Source organism: Octopus bimaculoides, chromosome 9 (genome assembly GCF_046866305.1).
Source record: "Octopus bimaculoides isolate indiv1 chromosome 9, ASM4686630v1, whole genome shotgun sequence".
NCBI classification, from domain to species: domain Eukaryota; kingdom Metazoa; phylum Mollusca; class Cephalopoda; order Octopoda; family Octopodidae; genus Octopus; species Octopus bimaculoides.
This window is the reverse complement of record NC_142936.1, coordinates 86,536,682-86,556,681: the sequence shown is the minus strand read 5'-3', so window position 1 is coordinate 86,556,681 and position 20,000 is coordinate 86,536,682. Positions and strand designations below refer to the sequence as shown.

At 38.9% G+C, this 20,000-nt stretch overlaps 1 protein-coding gene across 3 annotated transcripts in view; it reads left to right on the top strand.

Annotated features, from left to right (window-relative positions):
• The window catches only part of LOC128248767 (uncharacterized), a 178,193-nt gene that overhangs the window by 99,966 nt on the left and 58,227 nt on the right, over positions 1-20,000 (top strand). For 2 of the 3 annotated variants that reach the window (XM_089357963.1, XM_089357962.1), the window contains exons 2-4: positions 7,044-7,184; positions 17,974-18,134; positions 19,936-20,000. The exon at positions 19,936-20,000 is cut by the window's right edge and continues 11 nt beyond it. In XM_089357963.1, the coding sequence (XP_089214089.1) occupies positions 7,044-7,184; positions 17,974-18,134; positions 19,936-20,000 (367 nt within the window). The remainder of the gene's footprint in view (positions 1-7,043; positions 7,185-17,973; positions 18,135-19,935) is intronic. The other variant, XM_089357964.1, reaches the window with a different exon arrangement.

Sequence of the window (20,000 nt, the reverse complement as noted above, 5' to 3'; positions counted from 1 at the left end):
GGATGCCCTTCCTAACGCCAACCACTCAGAGAGTGTAGTGGGTGCTTTTACGTGTCACCCGCACGAAAACGGCCACGCTCGAAATGGTGTCTTTTATGTGCCACCCGCACAAGCCAGTCCAGGGGCACTGGCAACGATCTCGCTCGAAAATCCTACAGGAGCCAGTCAGGCGGTACTGGCAACGGCCACGCTCATACATACATGCATATATGCATACATACATGCATGCATACGTATTAATACTATATATATACACACATATAAAACCGTTCGCATATATATATGATTATATATATATATATATACACGCATACATACATCCATACATGCATATATGCATACATACATACATACATACATACATACATGCATATGTATTAATACTATATATATATATATATGTATGCATATATATATATATATATATATATATATATATATATATATATATATATATATATATACAGTGATACCTTGCAATACGTGTTTAATTTGTTTCATGACCGAGATCGTTTTACGATTTACTTCTTTTACAAATCAATTTTTCCCCATTGAAATTAATTAAAATATGATTAATCCGTTCCAGCACTCCCCCCACCCTTAAACTACCCCAAAATATTTTTTGATGGGTTTTAAACAGAAAAAGTTCAGTTATAAAGAAAATGACAATTATAAAAACATAATAAAAGAGAATGCAAAAGAAATATGTAAACTGGTTTTATTAATTTGATTACCTTAAAGATGGGACAAATTTTGCGCGAAGAAGACGACGGAACGGAGAGGAGGAGGAGGAGGAGGAGGAGAATTATTGTTCGGAAGGAGAATTATTGTTCGGAAGGAGAATCTTCTTCCGGAAGAATATTTTCTGGTGTTTTCTCTCTCCGCCTAATTTCGGCTTTTTGGACACACTTTCTTCACTTTTCACACTTGCAGGTCGTTTCATTGGAAACATATCAAGAGAAGTCTGCTTTTCCCTGCCTTTCAAAATGTTACGAAAATGCGCCAGAGCAGTGTCATTACATAAAGCAGCTGTACGACCTGTAGATACTTTTTCAGGGTGATATTTTCCTACAAATTCAGAAGCCTACTGCCACTTTGCCAACACTGCCTTTATGTCACTCGTAGAGATAGCCTTCTCCGCTACACTGTCCTCCTCCGAGGAACCAATCTCTTCCACTGCATCCGAATGCTGCAGGCGTTCATCTGTCGTCAGCTCCTCTGAGTGTTCCTCGACGAGATCGTTAATATCCCCCTTCGTCAACCCCGAGGCCCATGGGCTAGCCAAGAGACACTATCTCCTCAACTACAGGTGTCTCAGACTCAAACCCCTCAAACTCGCTTTCGGATACACAGTCAGGCCACAGTTTCTTCCGTGCAGAATTCAGCGTTCTCTTCGTTACACCTCGCCAGGCAGTTAATGTTGTAGAGCTCCTTCCAAAACTCTCGAATGTTTTGTTTAAAACCCATGTATCCTTATTTGGGGTCCACCCCTGTGACATACTCCAAAGTCAGATCTCTAGTGTGAAGACAACTTCATCCCTATCCCATGAACCTCGTTGACCCTACAAAAAGATTCTGGCAATAGGGTCCTTTTTTTTTTGTTTTTGTCTGGCAAAAACCATTGAAATATATAAATAAAATTTTATGTGTCTCATATTAAAGTTTAACTTCAGACTCATCGCTCTCACCGTTACATGAAGACCTGCATTACGGCCTGTATATTGTGTATGAGTTTATACTGCATCAGGTAGTGGGTCCCTGGCTCTGGATGTCTAGGGTTCTGAGGAGTGCCGAACCACTATTGTTCGTGGGTCTGCTCTGACCTGCAGTAATAGCACTTGTCAGTGTCCCAACTATGGATTAATTAGCATTAACCCAGAGTTATTAATATTTTGCAACTTTTTATTTATTGATTTATTTATTTATTTACTTATTTTATCGAAGAAACCAAAGAACAAAAAGCCAAAGAAAAAAGAAAAATAACGCGCTCAACACCAGAGCTACTTTCGAAAGCGGCGGGGTGCTCCACGTCGAAAAACAGTAGAGGCATAGGGGCCGAAACCGGACATAGTTCCTCCTGATGATGTCCTTAGCCACTGGATCCTATAAAGGAGCTGTTGAAGTAGCAATCCACAAAACGTAGTTGGAATTCCTTCTCCTATCAACCTTCGATAGTTATTAGTTTGGTATCCACTCTAAAAATGATATTAGATTTTATTTATAGTTTCCATATCATTTGCTTAAATGGTTCTCTCAAAATATCGTAATTCTGAATCGTCCCATGGCGAAAGATATTTTTTAGCATGGGACTGCATCCCAATCACTGACTCTTCTCTTTCGGGCCAGAAAATATTTCAACCCCTATGTTCATCTAATGAGGCTCACAGTTAAGTTAGTAAGAAGCTTGCTTCCCAACCACATGGTTCTAGGTTCAGTTCAACTGAGTGGCACCTTGAGTACTTCTACAATAGCCTCGGGCCGACGGAAGCATTGTGAGTGGATTTGGTAGACGGAAACTGAAAGAAGTTGGTCGTATATAAATATATCTATGAGCGTATGTATGTCTTTGCGTTTGTGCTTGTCCGCTGCCACCGCTTTACAACCGGTGTTGGTGTGTTTACGTCCCCGTAACTTAGCGGTTTGGCAAAATACACCGGTATAATAAGCACTAGGCTTTTTAAAAATAAGTACTGAAGTTCATTCATTCGACTAAAATTCTTCAAGTTGGTACTCCAGCATGGCCGTAATCCAATGAGTGAAACAAGTAAAAGATAAAAGATATCCTGCAACGATGCAGATGTTTCACACAGACACCTTGAACCTAATCCAAAGAAGGGCTACTCGGCTGGTTCACATAAAATACCTCACTGACACGCTCCAGCCATGGGTATGCTGTATTCTCTCTTTCTCTCTCTCTCTCTCTCTCTCTCGCTCACTATCTATCTATCTATCTATCTATCTATCTATCTTTTCTATCGCTACTACAATGGCACCTTTGTCTTGAAGCTGGATAGTTTTATACTCTCTCCACTCAAGCACATTCGAGTTTATTCTTCTTTGGTCCTCTCATCACCTTTCTTCTTCTACCCTCTCTCTGTGTCACTTTCAAGCCGCAGCACTAACCCCAATATGCAGTCCTTCCTCCCCGGAACATTGTCCCTTTATTCTCTCACTCCCTCGTTTCTTTCGTGTACGCGATGACTGCCAACCATCTAAACGGAATATTAGCGACATCAGTCACAGCTCTCACAGAGGACTTACAAAGGTCATTGACCCTACCCTTTCCTGCAGACTTAGTAAAAAAAAATTATTATAATAAAATACCTTACATCACTGATTTTTCTATTACAGCTGTTACAATTATTACGTAGCGGTCTTACGTCTCCCAGCATGCACTGCGTCCTAACTGCCTGAGGCCATGGAGTCAAATGAACAAATGCAGACGACATGGAAAGCCATAGACTTTAGCTCAAAGCAATACTACGATGATAATAATAATTGAATGCAATAAAAGAGCAGTTTATCAGATATGAGGAGAAAAAATGAGACCTCTTAACACATGGAAACAATAAGTTAATTTTTAATCGCTTTTAATCTAACATAACATTGTCTTTAAATTAAATGGGAGATTGACTAATGAGAACTAACATTACGAATTTTTGTTCCAAGTATAATGACGACTACATGGGATTTCCTTTTTTTTTTCTCTCTCTCTCTCTCTCTTTTCTGTCAAAGTAGTTTGTATGATAGACAGTTTGGTGGTAGATAATATTGAGAAAATTAATTCTATTAAACAGTTTTAATAGAGAAAATAGATATACTAATGGCATGTCAATCTCTCTCTCGCTCTCTAACTTATTATACACACACATATACATACATTCATACACGCATACGTATGTATGTATGTACGTGTGTGTGTGTGTGTGTGTGTGTGTGTGTGTGTGTGTGTGTGTGTGTGTCTGTGTGTGTGTCTGTGTGTGTGTGTTACACGTGTCTGTCTCTCCCTCAATCGGCCGATTGTTTATGTTTGCTGCCTGTATATGCTTCTAGCTAGTTGTCTAATTGTCTGTTATCAGTTTAGCTTTGTGTGTGTGTGTGTGTGTGTGTGTGTGTGTGTGTGTGTGTGTGTGTGTGTGTGTGTGTGTGTGTGTGTGTGTGTGTGTGTGTGTGTATGTGTGTGTGTGTGTGTGTGTATATACACATACAGACATGTGTGTATCTACGATGTGTGTGTGGAGGTGCGTGAGTATGTGTTTGAAAAGCAGAAAGCTACTATTGCTTCGTGCGGCTGCAGTTGATGATGATGATGATCATCATCATCATCATCATCATCAGGAGGAGGACGACGACGACGATGAGGAAAACGCCGTTGAATGATGACTATTGATAATTTTAGGGGAAAAAACAGTAGAAACCAAAAGATGCATAAAATAATAAATAACGGAAATTTCGGTTTTGCATTCGATTTTTAAGATTCTTGATGTGGTTTCGTGTTTGGTGAAAAGTTAATTAAAATCGGTTAATATCCGGGGGCATGTCCAGCTTAAACTACTACTACTACTACTACTACTACTGCTACTGCTGCTGCTACTACTACTAGTACTACTATTACTACTACTACTATTACTACTACTACTATTACTACTACTACTACTACCACCACCACCACAACTACTGCTATTAATACTACTACTGCTACTACCACTGCCACAACTATTATCACCACCACAACTAAATCTACTACCTCAATTACTGCCGTTACAACTACTCCTACCACCACCTCTACAACTAAATCTACTACTACTACTACTACAATTAAAGCTGCTGCTACTACTACAACTGCTTCTACTACTACTACTACTACTACTACTACTACTACTATTACTACTACTACTACTACTACTACTACTTCTACTACATTATTTGAGGCACAGTTAGGGCGGTACTGCATCGGACAAAATGCTTTGTGGTTCTTAACCACGTCTGTATACTGTATGTTGCGAGTTCAAATCACGTCGAAGTTAACTTTGCCTGGCGATATGCATTCGTTGCGTGGTTAAGAAGCATGCTTCGCAACCATGTGGTCTTGGGTTCGGTCCCACAGTGTGGCACCTTAAGCAAATTTCTTCTGCTATAGCTCCGGATCGACCAGTGCTTTATGAGTGAGTCTGTTTGGTAGACGGAAATTGTGTGGAAGCCTGCTGTGCATATGTGTGTGCGCGTGTGTGTGTGTGTGTATGCGTGCGTGTGTACAGTTATGTATGCATGTTTTCATGCATGTCTGCATGTATGTATGTATGTGTGTTCAAATAGGTGTACGACTTCTACTGTGAAACTTAGGGCTCCACGTGGGTTATCATTGTCCGATCTGTTTTCAGTGTAGTGTTTAAGCTAAGCACAATGGTGAAACGTACGTAGGGACAAATGGGAGAGATGTAAGTCGTTGTTTCAGGAGCTTTACCGGAACGTTGTTCACTCCTGGTGATGATGCTTCTGTAAACCAGCACACTACCACTTTGACTTCCTCCTGGAGTGATGGAACTTTCCCAAATTCCTTGCTGTGTTGTTCCCATAGTCAGAATGCTGGTGTCACAACCGAGTTTATAGTTAAAAAGTTCTTAGCAATATTCGAGCTGGCAAAATCGTTAGCAGTCCGAGCAACATTTCGTCCGTCTTTACGTTCTGAATTCAAATTTCTCCGAGGTCGACTTTACCTTTTATCCTTTAAGGATCGATAAATAAGTACCAGCTGAGCACAAGGGTGGATGTAATAGATTCATCCCCTCGCTCCCGAACTTCCTAGTCATGTGCTCAAAATTTGAAACCACTATTCATTTAGTTGTGGCGGTCTCGTCTGCGAGGAAACAGCCATTTTTGTCCTCGGGGACAACAGCGGGGTTACTTTGTTTTCATCAGTGAGGTTATTAGTTTTTGTTAACCTTTTTAATGTTTCAAAAGGAGGCACGCTGTTTCTTATTCTAGTTCCAATGCTATCAAACTGGTTTGTTATCCGCTTCACATTCACTTCTGTCATTTTCTTGCCGATTTTCTTACTAACAGTGTTATACGAAACAGTTATTTCAAGATCTGTTAAATCGATCTTCTGTCATCGACACCTCACGGTGTATTTGTCCCATAGCACTTATAAAGTTGATTCACGAAGCTTTTGTTAGGCATAGAGTTAATATCTTCCTGCTAAGTCCAGTGCTACAAATCTTCCTTCCATACTATCAGTCAGGGAATTAATATATCTTCCAGTTAGACCAGGAAGACATACCTGCCACTCATGTTAGCCTCACTATCTATTGAAAATTCTAGAACTTTCATTTTCCAATCTTTCACATAGAGTTCTTTGTTTATAACTCTTTTTCAACCCGAACTTGAGTGACATCATTACTATAACGTAACCATTGTCGACATTAGCACCAGGGAAGGTCCAGATCTTGGACTTATTAATACTGGATTTGAAACTTTGAGGTGCGAGGATGAAATCGATTTGGTTAATAGTTACGTTATTCTAGGATAAACTTTTCCTTGGAGACAAATTCTAAAAGTCACCGTTCATCATTAATTTTCCAACCCCTGAGCATCCCAATGTTCCTGTCTCCTGCTCATATGCACCTCGGTCAACTATGGCGATCGTCTTTGTGGGCATCGATAAATCGAATGCACGTCTGGTACTGAATTTATTCTTCCCGCTATTTTGCTTTCTTTTTTTTCCCCCTCAGTGAAACAAGTAAAAGACTAAAAGAGAAAGGATTGTATCTGATTTAAGTATTTTATTTTAAAGAAAATCCACGATCCTTCTAAACGCCCAGCGCCCCCTTGCGAAAGCCCAACGACTTCAAGGGGGCACTACCACTCAGGTGAACACCCACTCGCCTAAGCTATGAAAACACTCACATACAAGAGACAAATGATGCAAAGACAAGATTCTTTTTTGGTTTATGACATATTTTGTACATTTTATTCTTAAATTCTGTCCACTATTTTCCACTTAATTGATTTGTTACTGTTATTGTTGTTGCGTCTGTTGCTAGGCTACGGCAGTCAGTCATCTGTGACGGCAGCAGTGGCACACACCAGTAAAGAGAATCAGACTTCACCCGGCGCCACGAGTAGTGAGTACCAGAGGGAGCAAAGTTCGGTGGCGTTGAATCACTACTCAGATATACCTTACGGTAAGTCACAGTATTAGCGTCATCATCATCATCGTCGTCATCATCATCATCATCATCATCATCATCATCATCATCATTCTCTCTCTTTCTTTCTCTCCCTCTCTTTCTCTCTTCTCTTTACCTTTCTCTCGTTCTCTCACTCTCGTTCTTTCTCTCTCTCTCCCTCTCTCTCTCCCCTCTCTCTGTCTCTGTCTGTCTGTCTCTCTCTCTCTCTCTCTCTCTCTCTCTCTCTCTATCTATCTATCTATCTATCTATCTCTTGTGTCCAAATGTCTGGATGTTTGTCGTTCTCTTTATTTGTGTGGGTGTGCATGTGCACGAGCCTGTGATCATGCCCGTCAATCTACCCATTAATCTACCCATTAATCTACCCATTAATCTACCCATTAATCTACCCTTCGAAGTAGCAACATAAATAAATTCAAACATACATTTGTATACACGTGTGTGTGTGTGTGTGTGTGTGTTCATATCACACATATACATATGTGCATATTTGGATATATACGTATATATTAAGATAAAATTATGTAAGTGTATATATATTTATATATATATATGTATATATATGTATGTATGTATATATATATATATATATATATATATATATATATATATATATATATATATATATAAATATGTTATATATATATAATATGTATATGATGTATATATATAATATATAATATATATATATATATTATATATATATATATATATATATATATATATATATATATATATATATATATATATACATATATATATGTATATATATATATATACATATATATATACATACATATACATATTTCTAAGCAGATGCATAGATTTCTATTAATCAATGTATCTATCTATCTAATCTATATATGTGCGTATGCTTGTATGTGAAAGTATATATACACCTACTTATAATTTCGTGCGCGAGGACATGTATGTGTGTGTGTGTGTGTGTGTGTGTGTGTGTGTGTGTGTGTGTGCGTGCGTGTGTGTGTGTGTGCATGTATATATTCTGTTGTATCTCTTTAATTTTTCTCCTATCAACTTTTTCCTGAAGAAGGACCTTATCCGAAACGTTGGATTTCCCTCTTCTCACGCTAAGTTCATTGTACATATTTCTCTGTTTTACTATGTAATACAACACTTCTCGACGCAGCCCAACACTCGTCTATTTGGTATCTGTTTCATTTGTACACTCACACACACACACACACACATCTTTTATTTTTTACTTGTTTCAGTTTTTGGACTACAGCTATGCAGGGGCACGGCCTTAGGTAGTTGTAGCTGAACAACTCGACCTCAGCACTAATTATTTTTTGTTTTGTTTTTAAGTCTGGTACTTATTGCATTGGATACTTTCGCTCAACTGCTAAGTTACGGGAACATAAACAGGCCAACACCGGTTGTCAAGCGGTGAATTTTGACAAATACTGACACTAAGGCACACGCTCAAACAGACAACCACACACACATACGCGCATGTATGTATGTATGTATGTATGTATGTATGTGTGTGTGTGTGTGTGTATCCACACACAAGATGGGATTCCATACAGTTCCCGTTTACCAAATTCACTAAGAAGGCAGTGGTCGGCTCGGGCCTATAGTAGAAAAACATTTGCCTCGCAGTGGGGCTGAACCCGAAATCATGTGGTTGCAAAGCGAGTTTCTTAACCACACAGCCGTGCCTACGCCCGAACAATCTCGAATACAGATCGACCTGTTGTCCTGGTTTCTAACATTTCAAGCAGACCTGTGATCAAAGTATTCAAACCATGACCATTTTATCTTTTTTTTTTTTTGGGCATAGTGTATCTGAGACTACATTGTACAATATGTCCTGTTGTTTTTAAAATCTAAATGGTAAGATATAGTTTGAGAGGAATTCCGTTCTCAATTGAAGAAGGTTGGGGAATCCTGAAGTGATACAGAAGATGAAGCAGATGGCTGCATACCACGCCTGCTAGAAATCACAGACAAAAACATGTGTATCCGAAGGCGGCGAGCTGGCAGAAATTTTATTGCACCGGGCGAAATGCTTAGCGGTATTTTGCCTGCCGTTACGTTCTGGGCTCAAATTCTGCCGAGGTCGACTTTGCCTTTCATCCTTTCGGGGTCGATAAATTAAGTACCAGTTACGCACTGGGGTCGATATAATCGATTTAATCCCTTTGTCTGTCCTTGTTTGTCCCCTGTGTTTTACCCCTTGTAGGCAATAAGGAAACAAGAAACATGTGTATCTCGAATACATTATATCGGTTTCAAATTTTGGAACAAGGCCAGCAAGCAAACTGGTACTTATTATATTGACTCCAAAAGGGTGAAATACAAAGTCGACCTTGGCGAAATTTGAACTCAGAACGTAAAGACGGACGAAATACCGCTAAGCACCTTGCCCGGTGTGCGAACGATTCTGCCAGCTCGGCGCTATAATAATGATAAGCTTTTTTATTATAGGCAGAAGGTCTGAAAATTTGGGGGAAGGAGATAGTCGATTATATCGACCCCAGTGCGTAACTGGTACTTATTTCATCGACTCCGAAAGGATGAATAGCTATATTATTTTATGTAGAAATTAAGGCGGTGAGCTGGCAGAAACGTTAGCACACCGGGCGAAATGCTTAGCGGTATTTCGTCTGCCGTTACGTTCTGAGTTCAAATTCCACCGAAGTAGACTTTGCCTTTCATCCTTTCGGGGTCGATAAATTAAGTACCAGTTACGCACTGGGGTCGATGTAATCGATTTAATCCCTTTGTGTGTTCTTGTATGTCCCCTCTATGTCTAGCCCCTTGTGGGCAATAAAGAAATAAGAAACGTTAGCACGCCGAGTGAAATGCTTAGCGGTATTTCGTCTGACTTTACGTTCTGAGTTCAAATTCCACCGAGGTCGACGTTGCTTTTCATCCTTTAAGCACCAGTTGGGTACTGGGGTCGATCTAATCGACTTTCCCCTCCCCCAAAATTTCGGGCCTTGTACCTAGAGAAGAAAAGAATTTTTCACTACACACACACTTTGCACTAATATATATATATATATATATGTATATATGTATACACACACTCACACATACACAAAAACTTATACACTTATATAAACAGACAAATACACAAAGACAGAATCATGTACACGTACATACACATATACAAATACACATACACATATAGACAACACACATTATGCACCATTCAACACTCCGTTACACACATACATACACACACACGAACTCACTGCACACACATATATATACATGCATACATATATATATATATACATACATACATACATGTTTGTCAGTGTGTATGAGTAATATATATATATATATGTGTTTGTGTGTGTGTGTGTGTATACGTGCGCAATGCACACACACATACACACTCAAACACGAATGTATACACACAACACTATAAGGTCGGATCAGTTCAAAAGTAAAAATGAAAGTGATAATAGCTGTTGATGGTGGCGGGGTGAGGGGCGGGAGTCTGCATTGATGAAGAAGGGTGTGTGGCGGGGGGATAGTAGTGACGATGGGGGCGGGGCGGGGCGGAGGTCTGGGGCGTGCGGATGTGGTTATCCTTGACTCAACCTCGCTACACAAGAACCACTTAAGTACGGAAATGGAGATATAGCGAAGATGCCAACACCGTTTCACACACACACACACACACACACACACACACACACACACACACACACACACACACTTTCTTCTCTACTCTCTCTCTCTCTCTCTCTCGCTTCTGTCCAAGAGGTGAAATTTCTTGAAAGTCTTCCTGAAAATAGCTGCAAATCACTTCAACAACGAAATGTTTTACCTCTGCACTTAGACGATGCATGTTGCTGCTGCTGCTGCTGCTACTACTACTGCTGATGTTGTTGTTTTTGTTGTTGTTGCTGCTGCAGCTGCTACCATTGTTCTTGCTATTGCCGCTGTTGTTGCTGTTGTAGTGTATGTCGTTATCATGGTTCCTGGTATTCTTCTTGTAGTAAGTTGATATTTTTCCTTAACGTTATTGGCATTGTTGTTGTTGTAGTTGTTGTTGTTGTTGTACAAAGATCCTGGAGTTCTTGACGTTGTTAATGTTGTAGTTGTGACAATGGTAGCAGTAAGTGTCGTAGTGGTGATAGTAGTGTTGGTAGCTGTAGTGGTGGTGGCTGTAACGGGTGTAGTAGTAGCAGTAGTAGTAGTAGTAGTAGTAGTAGTGGTGGTGGTGGTGGTGGTGGTGGTGGTGGTGGTGGTGGTGGTGGTGGTGGTGGTGGGATGGTCGGTCTTAGTTTACCTCATCCTCGTTATCATCATCATCGTCGACACCGTTGTCATTGGTGCCATCGTCGTCAGCATCATCGTCGTCGTCATCATCATCAGCATCATCGTCATCAACAGCAGCGACCACATTTAATGTTAATAAAAGTAAGGAATGTCATCAAGAGGTGTCAAACACTGATGTCCATGACACTAAAACGTTTTCGATTAATGATCTCTTTACCCCCTCTCTCCCCCTCTCCCCCCTCTCTCCCCCTCTCTCTCCCTCTCTCTCGTACCCTCACTTATTCGCCTATATATACAAATGCGTATATATATATATATATATATATATATATCTGACTGTGAGTATGTATATAGTATATATATTTATGTGTGTGTATGCACGTCAAAATGCATATATATGCATGCCTTTATATATATATATATATATATATATATATATATATATATATATATATATATATACATATATATATATATATATGTAAATATGTATATATGTATATATGTGTGTATATATATATATATATATATATACATATATATACATACATACATATGTATATATATATATACATACATATATGTATATGTATGTATATATATAAGAATATATATATACATACACATATATATACATACATACATACATACATACATACATACATACATACATATATATATATATATATATATGTGTGTGTGTGTGTGTGTGTGTGTGTGTGTGTGTGTGTGTGTGTGTTTCTATGTATGTATGTATGTATATATATAACAAATTAGGATGACAAAGAAACAAAGATTATATTATGAACTTCATTAGCTAACTGCTATTTCTGCCATAAGATGCAATGCACTCATAATTGAGTGCTTCACTATCACCCTATAGCTTTATCAGAGCTTCAAACATGGAGCTAAACCGAATTGGAGGTGAATTATACCGCCAGTCCACGACTAATATGCGTATATGATGTAAAAGCAATGTGCTGGTATGCCTGGACAATATATACGTTAAGAATAAATTCATATATGATGTTGATAAGCCACAAAAATGGCGAAATATCGAAGTTCTTCACTCTTGAATGGGATCTGGGGTGAGTTATCTCGCTTGTCCTCTACTTTCAGGTATTTTAACACAAGGCGCTTTGAGAGAGATTAATCTCCACTGCGCTGTGTGGCAGCCTGCCGGCAAGTACGCGGAGTATTTTCGTAATGTACAAGTGGTCGATAATGTGTATGTATATATATATATATATATATATATATATATATATATATATATATATATATAGAGAGAGAGAGAGAGAGAGAGAGAGAGAGAGAGAGAATTTAGAGAGAGAAGGAGGGAGGGAGTGAAGTAGAGAGGTAGAAAGACAGATAGATACACACACATAGCTAGATATATAGATACATACATACATACATTCACACATACAGGCATGCACATATACATACACATATATACACATACAAAATACATTCAAAATACGCGCACACACACACGCACATAGACACACTACCCCGTGTGTGTGCCAATAAGTAAAAATACATTAATGCGTGTGTGTATGTGAGAGAGAGAGAGAGAGAGAGAGAGAGAGAGAGAGAGAGAAAGAGAAAGAGAGAAAGAGAAAGAGACAGAGACAGAGACAGACAGACAGACACAGAGGGGAAGGGAAAAAGAGAGGGCGGAAGAGGGGGAGAGATCTTATTGGAAACTGAAAGCTCCACAAACTGTTACTCAGGTCTTTATTTTTCTGATTTTCGAAAGGAAACATCGAGAAACTATTTCAAGTGAAACAAACGCGAAATAGCGACCGTCGAACGAAATATCGGCCATTCATTGGCTGAAGCTTTGTTATTGATATGCTGATAACGGATATTGTATGATATATCGTAGAATGTTTAAAGTGTAGAGGGGAGAGTGCATGTGTGTATCACATAAATTGGAGCATAAATGAATAAGGAAGGACAAAAGAGAAAAAGGAAGGAAAGAAAGGGATGAAAATTGAATGTTAAGTATTCTCTCTTCTATTTTTCTTCGCACTTATGTGCTTCCTTATATGGGAGTGTATGCACGCGCGCATGCACAAACACACATACACAATACCATTCGCACACATACTGCAGTAATTGGTTTATTGACAGTGCAACAATGCGCACACATTAAGTATAACATAGGGACGGCGGTTTTAATACTGTCTCAATTGCATATACCGGATTTTCAATCAACCAGACAGCTATTTGCAACATCAGTGGATATTTCATTCTCTTTTTCCTATGTCAGAGAGGGCGAATTTACGACCGAGCAGGTCGCTGGCTACGAGTACACGCCATTGAAAAGGTCCAAAATGGCCGAAAACCATCTAGTGCTCTCGCTGGCCGCTGCTAGGGAGAATATCACATATTTATTGTATTTTTAACAGAGCAAGCTCATAAGAGATGTTAATTAACGATAATTACAGCACAAACTGGCCTATCGAAAGTTTGAATACATTAAGTGTGTTGCATAGATGGCTCTCATTATCTCTCTCTCTCTCTCTCTCTCTATATATATATATATATATATATATATATATATATATATGTATATATATATATATATATATATATATATATATATATATATATATATATATATATATATATATATATATATATATATATATGTATATATATATATACACGAGATATCTATCGTATGCATGTCTGTATGTATATTCTTAACATCAGAAGAACTTCGTAAACTTTCGAGAAAAAATAAATATTAGATATAAATATAAACTAACTCTTTTTGGGAAAAGTGGATATCGAAGCTTACATAAGCTATAAATACGGGATTGAAAGGCCCTTTTGGATACAATAAAGGCGAAGGCTGCTCTTGGGACACAAACCCACATTTGCAATAGACATGATACAGTCAGACCCAGTATTTATATGCTATGCTTTATAGCTGTATGTGTGCTTCGAGATCTACTGTTCCAAAGATGAAGTATATATGATATATACATATATGTATGCATACACATATATGTATGCGTGTGTATATACATACACACGCGCGCGCTCGCACACACTCACACACACACACACACACACACACACACTCACGGTGGATGTAGCCTTAGTTTTGGTGGTGGTGGTGGTGGTGGTGGTGGTGGTGGTGATATGTGCGAAGTGCTTGATCGCCATATCAACCAATCAACAATGTCCGTGACAAAACTTCTCTTAACAGATTCTAGAAAAAATAATGGTGATGTAATTTAAACTATGAACTAAGTGATTCGAACGACTTTTGATGTTGCTGACTCTATGTCTTCATATATACATACATGTGTATGTATATATGCATGTATGCATGTGTGCATGTATGTATGTATGTATGTATGTATGCGTATATATATATATATATATATATATATATACGCACACATACACACGCACACACACACACATATATGCATATATGTGCATATATATATATATATATACATATATATGCATAGATAGATAGATAGATAGATAGATAGATAGATAGATAGATAGATAGATAGATAGATAGGGAGGGCGGCGAGCTGGCAGAAACGTTAGCACGCCGGACGAAATGCTTGGCGGTATTTCGTCTGCCGTGACGTTCTGAGTTCAAATTCCTCCGAGGTCGACTTTGCCTTTCATCCTTTCGGGGTCGATAAATTAAGTACCAGTTGCGCACTGGGGTCGATGTAATCGATTTAATTCGTTTGTCTGTCCTTGTTTGTCTCCTCTATGTTTAGCCCCTTGTGGGCAATAAAGAAATAAGATAGATAGATAGACAGATAAGTAAAAGACAGGAAATAGAAGTAACATTTTTTGTTTAAAATCACTACAATTGTTTCGACGCATTCTTGCACCTGTGATTCATAAGTGAGATGTTGTACTGTCCATTATTTTACATCTTAAGTGTAGAAAGCGCTTCCTCAGATGATTGCTTAAATAAGTCCCTCGTTAGATTTTCTCGCCATTTCACTTAGTTTAACAATGTATGCCAAGAGTTATGTGTCATTCCAGCAATTCACAAACAGAATTGTCTGTGAACTGCTGGATTTGTGTATATGCGTGCAAATATGGTGGATGTTTGTTTATGTATGTGTGCTGGATGCACTGGTATGTCAAATGCACACTTGTGCTCATGCGTATGTGTTAGGCGTGGTGTGTATGCGATAAATTTGGAAGTGTATACATGTTGCTTTCGTATGTGTGTATGCGAAGGTGTGTAAGCAGATTTATGTGAAGTGCAGCGAAGTATGTAATATAAGAAGCGAGAGTATATAAGTGGTGTGTTGGTGAGTCTTCGCGTAGCCGCTCTGCGTTGTATGATGTATATGTGGGTGTGAGACAAGAAAGGGTGTGTGTGTTGCTTTTTCTTGCAGTGTGTATGTATACAACTGAAGCCAGGAGAGTGTATGGTCTAGTGTGCGCGAACAGGTGTGAAGGTCAGAGAATTAGGGACTGGGTATGCGTCTTAAGTTGATGTGTGAGATAATCTGACTTGGTGTATGAAATAAACTGGGGTTGAGAATTTATGCCATAGGGGTGAATATTGGAAGAAGGAAATGAGTTTCTTTCCTGTCTATAAGGTGGAAGATCCGGTGGCCTAGGCCAGATTGAAAACGAGAGGTGTTGGGTAGTCAGTGGAGAGGAAGTATCGACCGATAAGCGACCTGTAGCCAAGTTGAATGTCTTTAAGGTGCAATGCAAATCTCTCAACCAGTCGGTAGACCGTTTGTCCAATATAAATCGATTCAGATAAGGGACATTTGGGTTCATAGACAAGGTTAGTGGAGATGCAATAGAAAAGCCCCTGGTGAGGAAGGTACGGTAGTTGGTTATAGTAAGAGTGATAGTGTTGAAAATTAAAGCACATGTATGGCAGCAGGGATAGGAGCAGAAGGGAACTGGGTTGAAAGTGAGGTTACGATCAATGAGGTAACAGAGACCAAGAAGCTTCAAGACGCTACCCCAGCATGGCCGTAGTCCAATGACTGAAACAAGTAAAAAATAAAAAAAGATAAAGGATACGTTTGTATTAGATTAGATTAAATTCTCTAATAGATACACAGCTACTAGCGTAGCTAGTGTGGAGGGGAGCGTAGGGCCGGACCACCCCGGGCGACAATTTTGGGTCTGTTGTAGGCAATATGTGTTTTTTGTGGGGTTTGGGGGCGGCAAACGGAAGGGCCGCTCCGGGCGGCACACACTCTAGCTACGCTAGTGTACACAGCTACGTTTTATAGATATGTATATGCTAATGTCGTGAGAGTACTGGTAGTTGAGAGAGAGAGAGAGAATGAGAGAGAAACAGTGAGAGAGAAACAGTGAGAGAGAAACAGTGAGAGAGAAACAGTGAGAGAGAGTGAGAGAAAGTGAGAGAGAGAGAGAGAGTAAATTGAAATCTGTAAAGTGAAACATCCCAATATACTGGACAAACGTATAATGTATTTATCAAGGTATTACAGGAAATAAGTATATCGGACTCCAGGCTTTGAGATTTTAAAGTTTCATATGTCTATCTACATAATCATCAGCGGACGATGAGTGAATTTATAACCACGCGTTTCTACTAAATCATATTTTCCTCGTTGAAGAAACGAAACGCAACAAGCAAGCAAAGCGACCCAAAATATGGGGAATATATACAAATAAGTGCAGGCGTGGCTGAGTAGTAAGAAGATTGCTTCCCAACCACATGGTTCCGAGTTCAGTCCAACTGTGTCGCACCTTAGGGCAAGTGCCTTCTACAATAGCCCCCAGGCCGACTAAAGCCTTGTGAGAGGATTTGGTGGACGGAGGCTGAGGAAGGTCCAGCGTGTGTGTGTGTGTGTGTGTGTGTGTGTGTGTGTGCCTTTGTGTGTGTATGTGCCTTTGTGTCAGTGTTTGTCCCCTACCACTGCTTGACAACCGGTGCCGGTGTGTTTGTGTCCTCATAACTTAACTGTTCGGCAAAATAGACCGTGAGAGTAAGTATCAGGCTTTAAAAAAAAAAACAAGTACTGCGGTCGATACATTCGACTAAAAATTTATTCGTGGCGGTGCCCCAGCATGGCCACAAACTAATGACTGAAACAAGTAAAAGATAAAAGATAAATACTAAAATATTCCCAATATCTCTCGGGAATTAAATGTCACCGATTTAATATTAAATGGAGTTTTTCGTTAAGAAAGTTCCAGACATTTGAATAGAAATCATAGAAATACACTTCTTTCCAAAGTGTTAACGTTTACTGTATACAAATTAGTATCTCCAGTTTTTTCTAGATACTGTAATCGTTAAGTATATAAACAGATTGGCTGTTTGTACTTTGTACTGATGTAGACGTCTCTGATGAGAATCCAATGAGATTCCAAAATCGATTAAGGTTGTTCATCATTTTTGTCAACCATCGTAGAAATAGCTAAATTAGCCCTGTTGATATACAGGGCGCGACAGAAGTAACAACCTTTAATATTCTATACAAACATACATATATATATATATATATATATATAGGTCCTCAACAAGTGAAACGGAAGCAGAGGCGGTACAGAACGACGTTCACAAGTTATCAGCTGGAGGAGTTGGAAAAAGCATTCCACAAGACACACTACCCGGATGTATTCTGTCGAGAGGAGCTGGCGTTAAGGATTGATCTAACAGAAGCCAGAGTTCAGGTAAGCCAACTCACAGTATGTATATATATATATATATATACACACACACATTTATATATATATGTATGTATGTATGTATGTATATACGAGGGTGAGTCAAAAAGTAATGTTATTTTGTTTAGGTCATGTATAATTATCAATACAAGAACATGTATCATACATCAAAATGAAGCTGGTCCTCTGTGAATCACATCCCTACTTCTCAACATAGTCGCTGTTTCTCTCAATAGCAATGTCCCACCTTCGAATGAGAGCATGTATCCCTGCCTCGTAAAATTCTATTGACTGTTCTTTGAGCCACTTCTTCAATACAGTTTTTACAGCTCAAATTCCGCTGAAGTCATCTTCGCCTTTTATTCCTTCGAGGTCAATAAAATTAGGTACCGGTCAAGAACTGGTGTCGATGTCATTGACTTGACCTCCCCACCTCAAAACTGCTGGTTTCGAACCCTGCAACGAACCGGCATCCCGTTCAGATTGAATGCTATAATCTCGGTCACTTAGACGCCATGGAAAGCAGGTAACTGGCATAATGAGTCCCAGGGCTGGAGAAAAAAACACACCAGGCTGTCATCCACACCAAAGCATCATCCATGAAACAGTGATCTCCACAGAGTCGTCTACGCCGGGGGGAAAGGTTCTGTTTTCCTAGAGATAGTTACCTTCGGATTATCTATATGGCTATCAGTCTTCGAATATATATTTTATGACTATAACTTGAAATATTTACCATCGGTTGTATAAGTAAATATCGTTAGCTTCGTACAGATAGCTACCCTCTAGTATCTACTTCAAAAGACTCATCTACCCCAAGGTATCATCATATCATCATTCAACGGTAGATAACTCAAGGTCAAGGGTGCTACCCAACGATGAATATACCACGATAATTGCCTCTTGATAGATACCCGACGATAGATATTTGAGGTTAATGACCTCACCTCAAAATAGATACTTGACTGTAGACATGCCAAGGTAGATATACTCAAGCGAACTATTTGACTTCAAGTTGACTTCTACCCTGGGTAGGTGAGTCTATCAAAACAGATATCCCGATGTAGATAAATATATCAAGTTTACTGTTTGAAAAATCATACCCTGGAGTTCATATCTCGGGTATAATTATCGTCTGCCAAATAGATATGTGTACACAAAATATGTGTTAGAGAAAATTTTAGCCACCTTTTCTTATTGGATCCTGACTCTTTCAGTCTTTACCACCCCATCGATTATTCAGTCACTGTATATCAAGACATTATCCTAAGTACATTTCCTTTCCAAGATTTAAGGAAGATTTGACTATTAACTTTAGTATGTCGAGTGATCACATAATGGCTTCTTTGTTGTTTTGTTTCCGTCTTCACTGGAAAGAAACCAACAAAGTATGATTCCAGAAGTGCGGAGCAAAATGGTAGGAATAACACAGTATGAAGAAATAAGAGACCATTGTGAATGAATTGTCTTCACTGCCATAACCCACGACAAACTGACACCAAAGAGGTTACTAGGATGGTGGGAAGTATCAAAATAGTTTTCATATACACTCATCTAACGGGTATATATAGTAATAGTTTTATAGCAGTATCTTTCTACAGCTGAATGGGATATTCAAAAGACTGTTACTACACATCCGTTTAATATGTATATATAATTAATTGATAGTTATATAAACAGTAATTCCTACAGGGAATGAAGAACGTTGAAAGACTGCTAATATACATTCTGTCGACATGTGTATATAGTGTATATAGTCGATATGTGTATACAGGGAAGTGATAGCTTTATATATGCTTGTCTCCAGGTATGGTTCCAGAACCGCAGAGCAAAATGGCGGAAACAACAGAAACAGCAAGGAAAAGACATAAC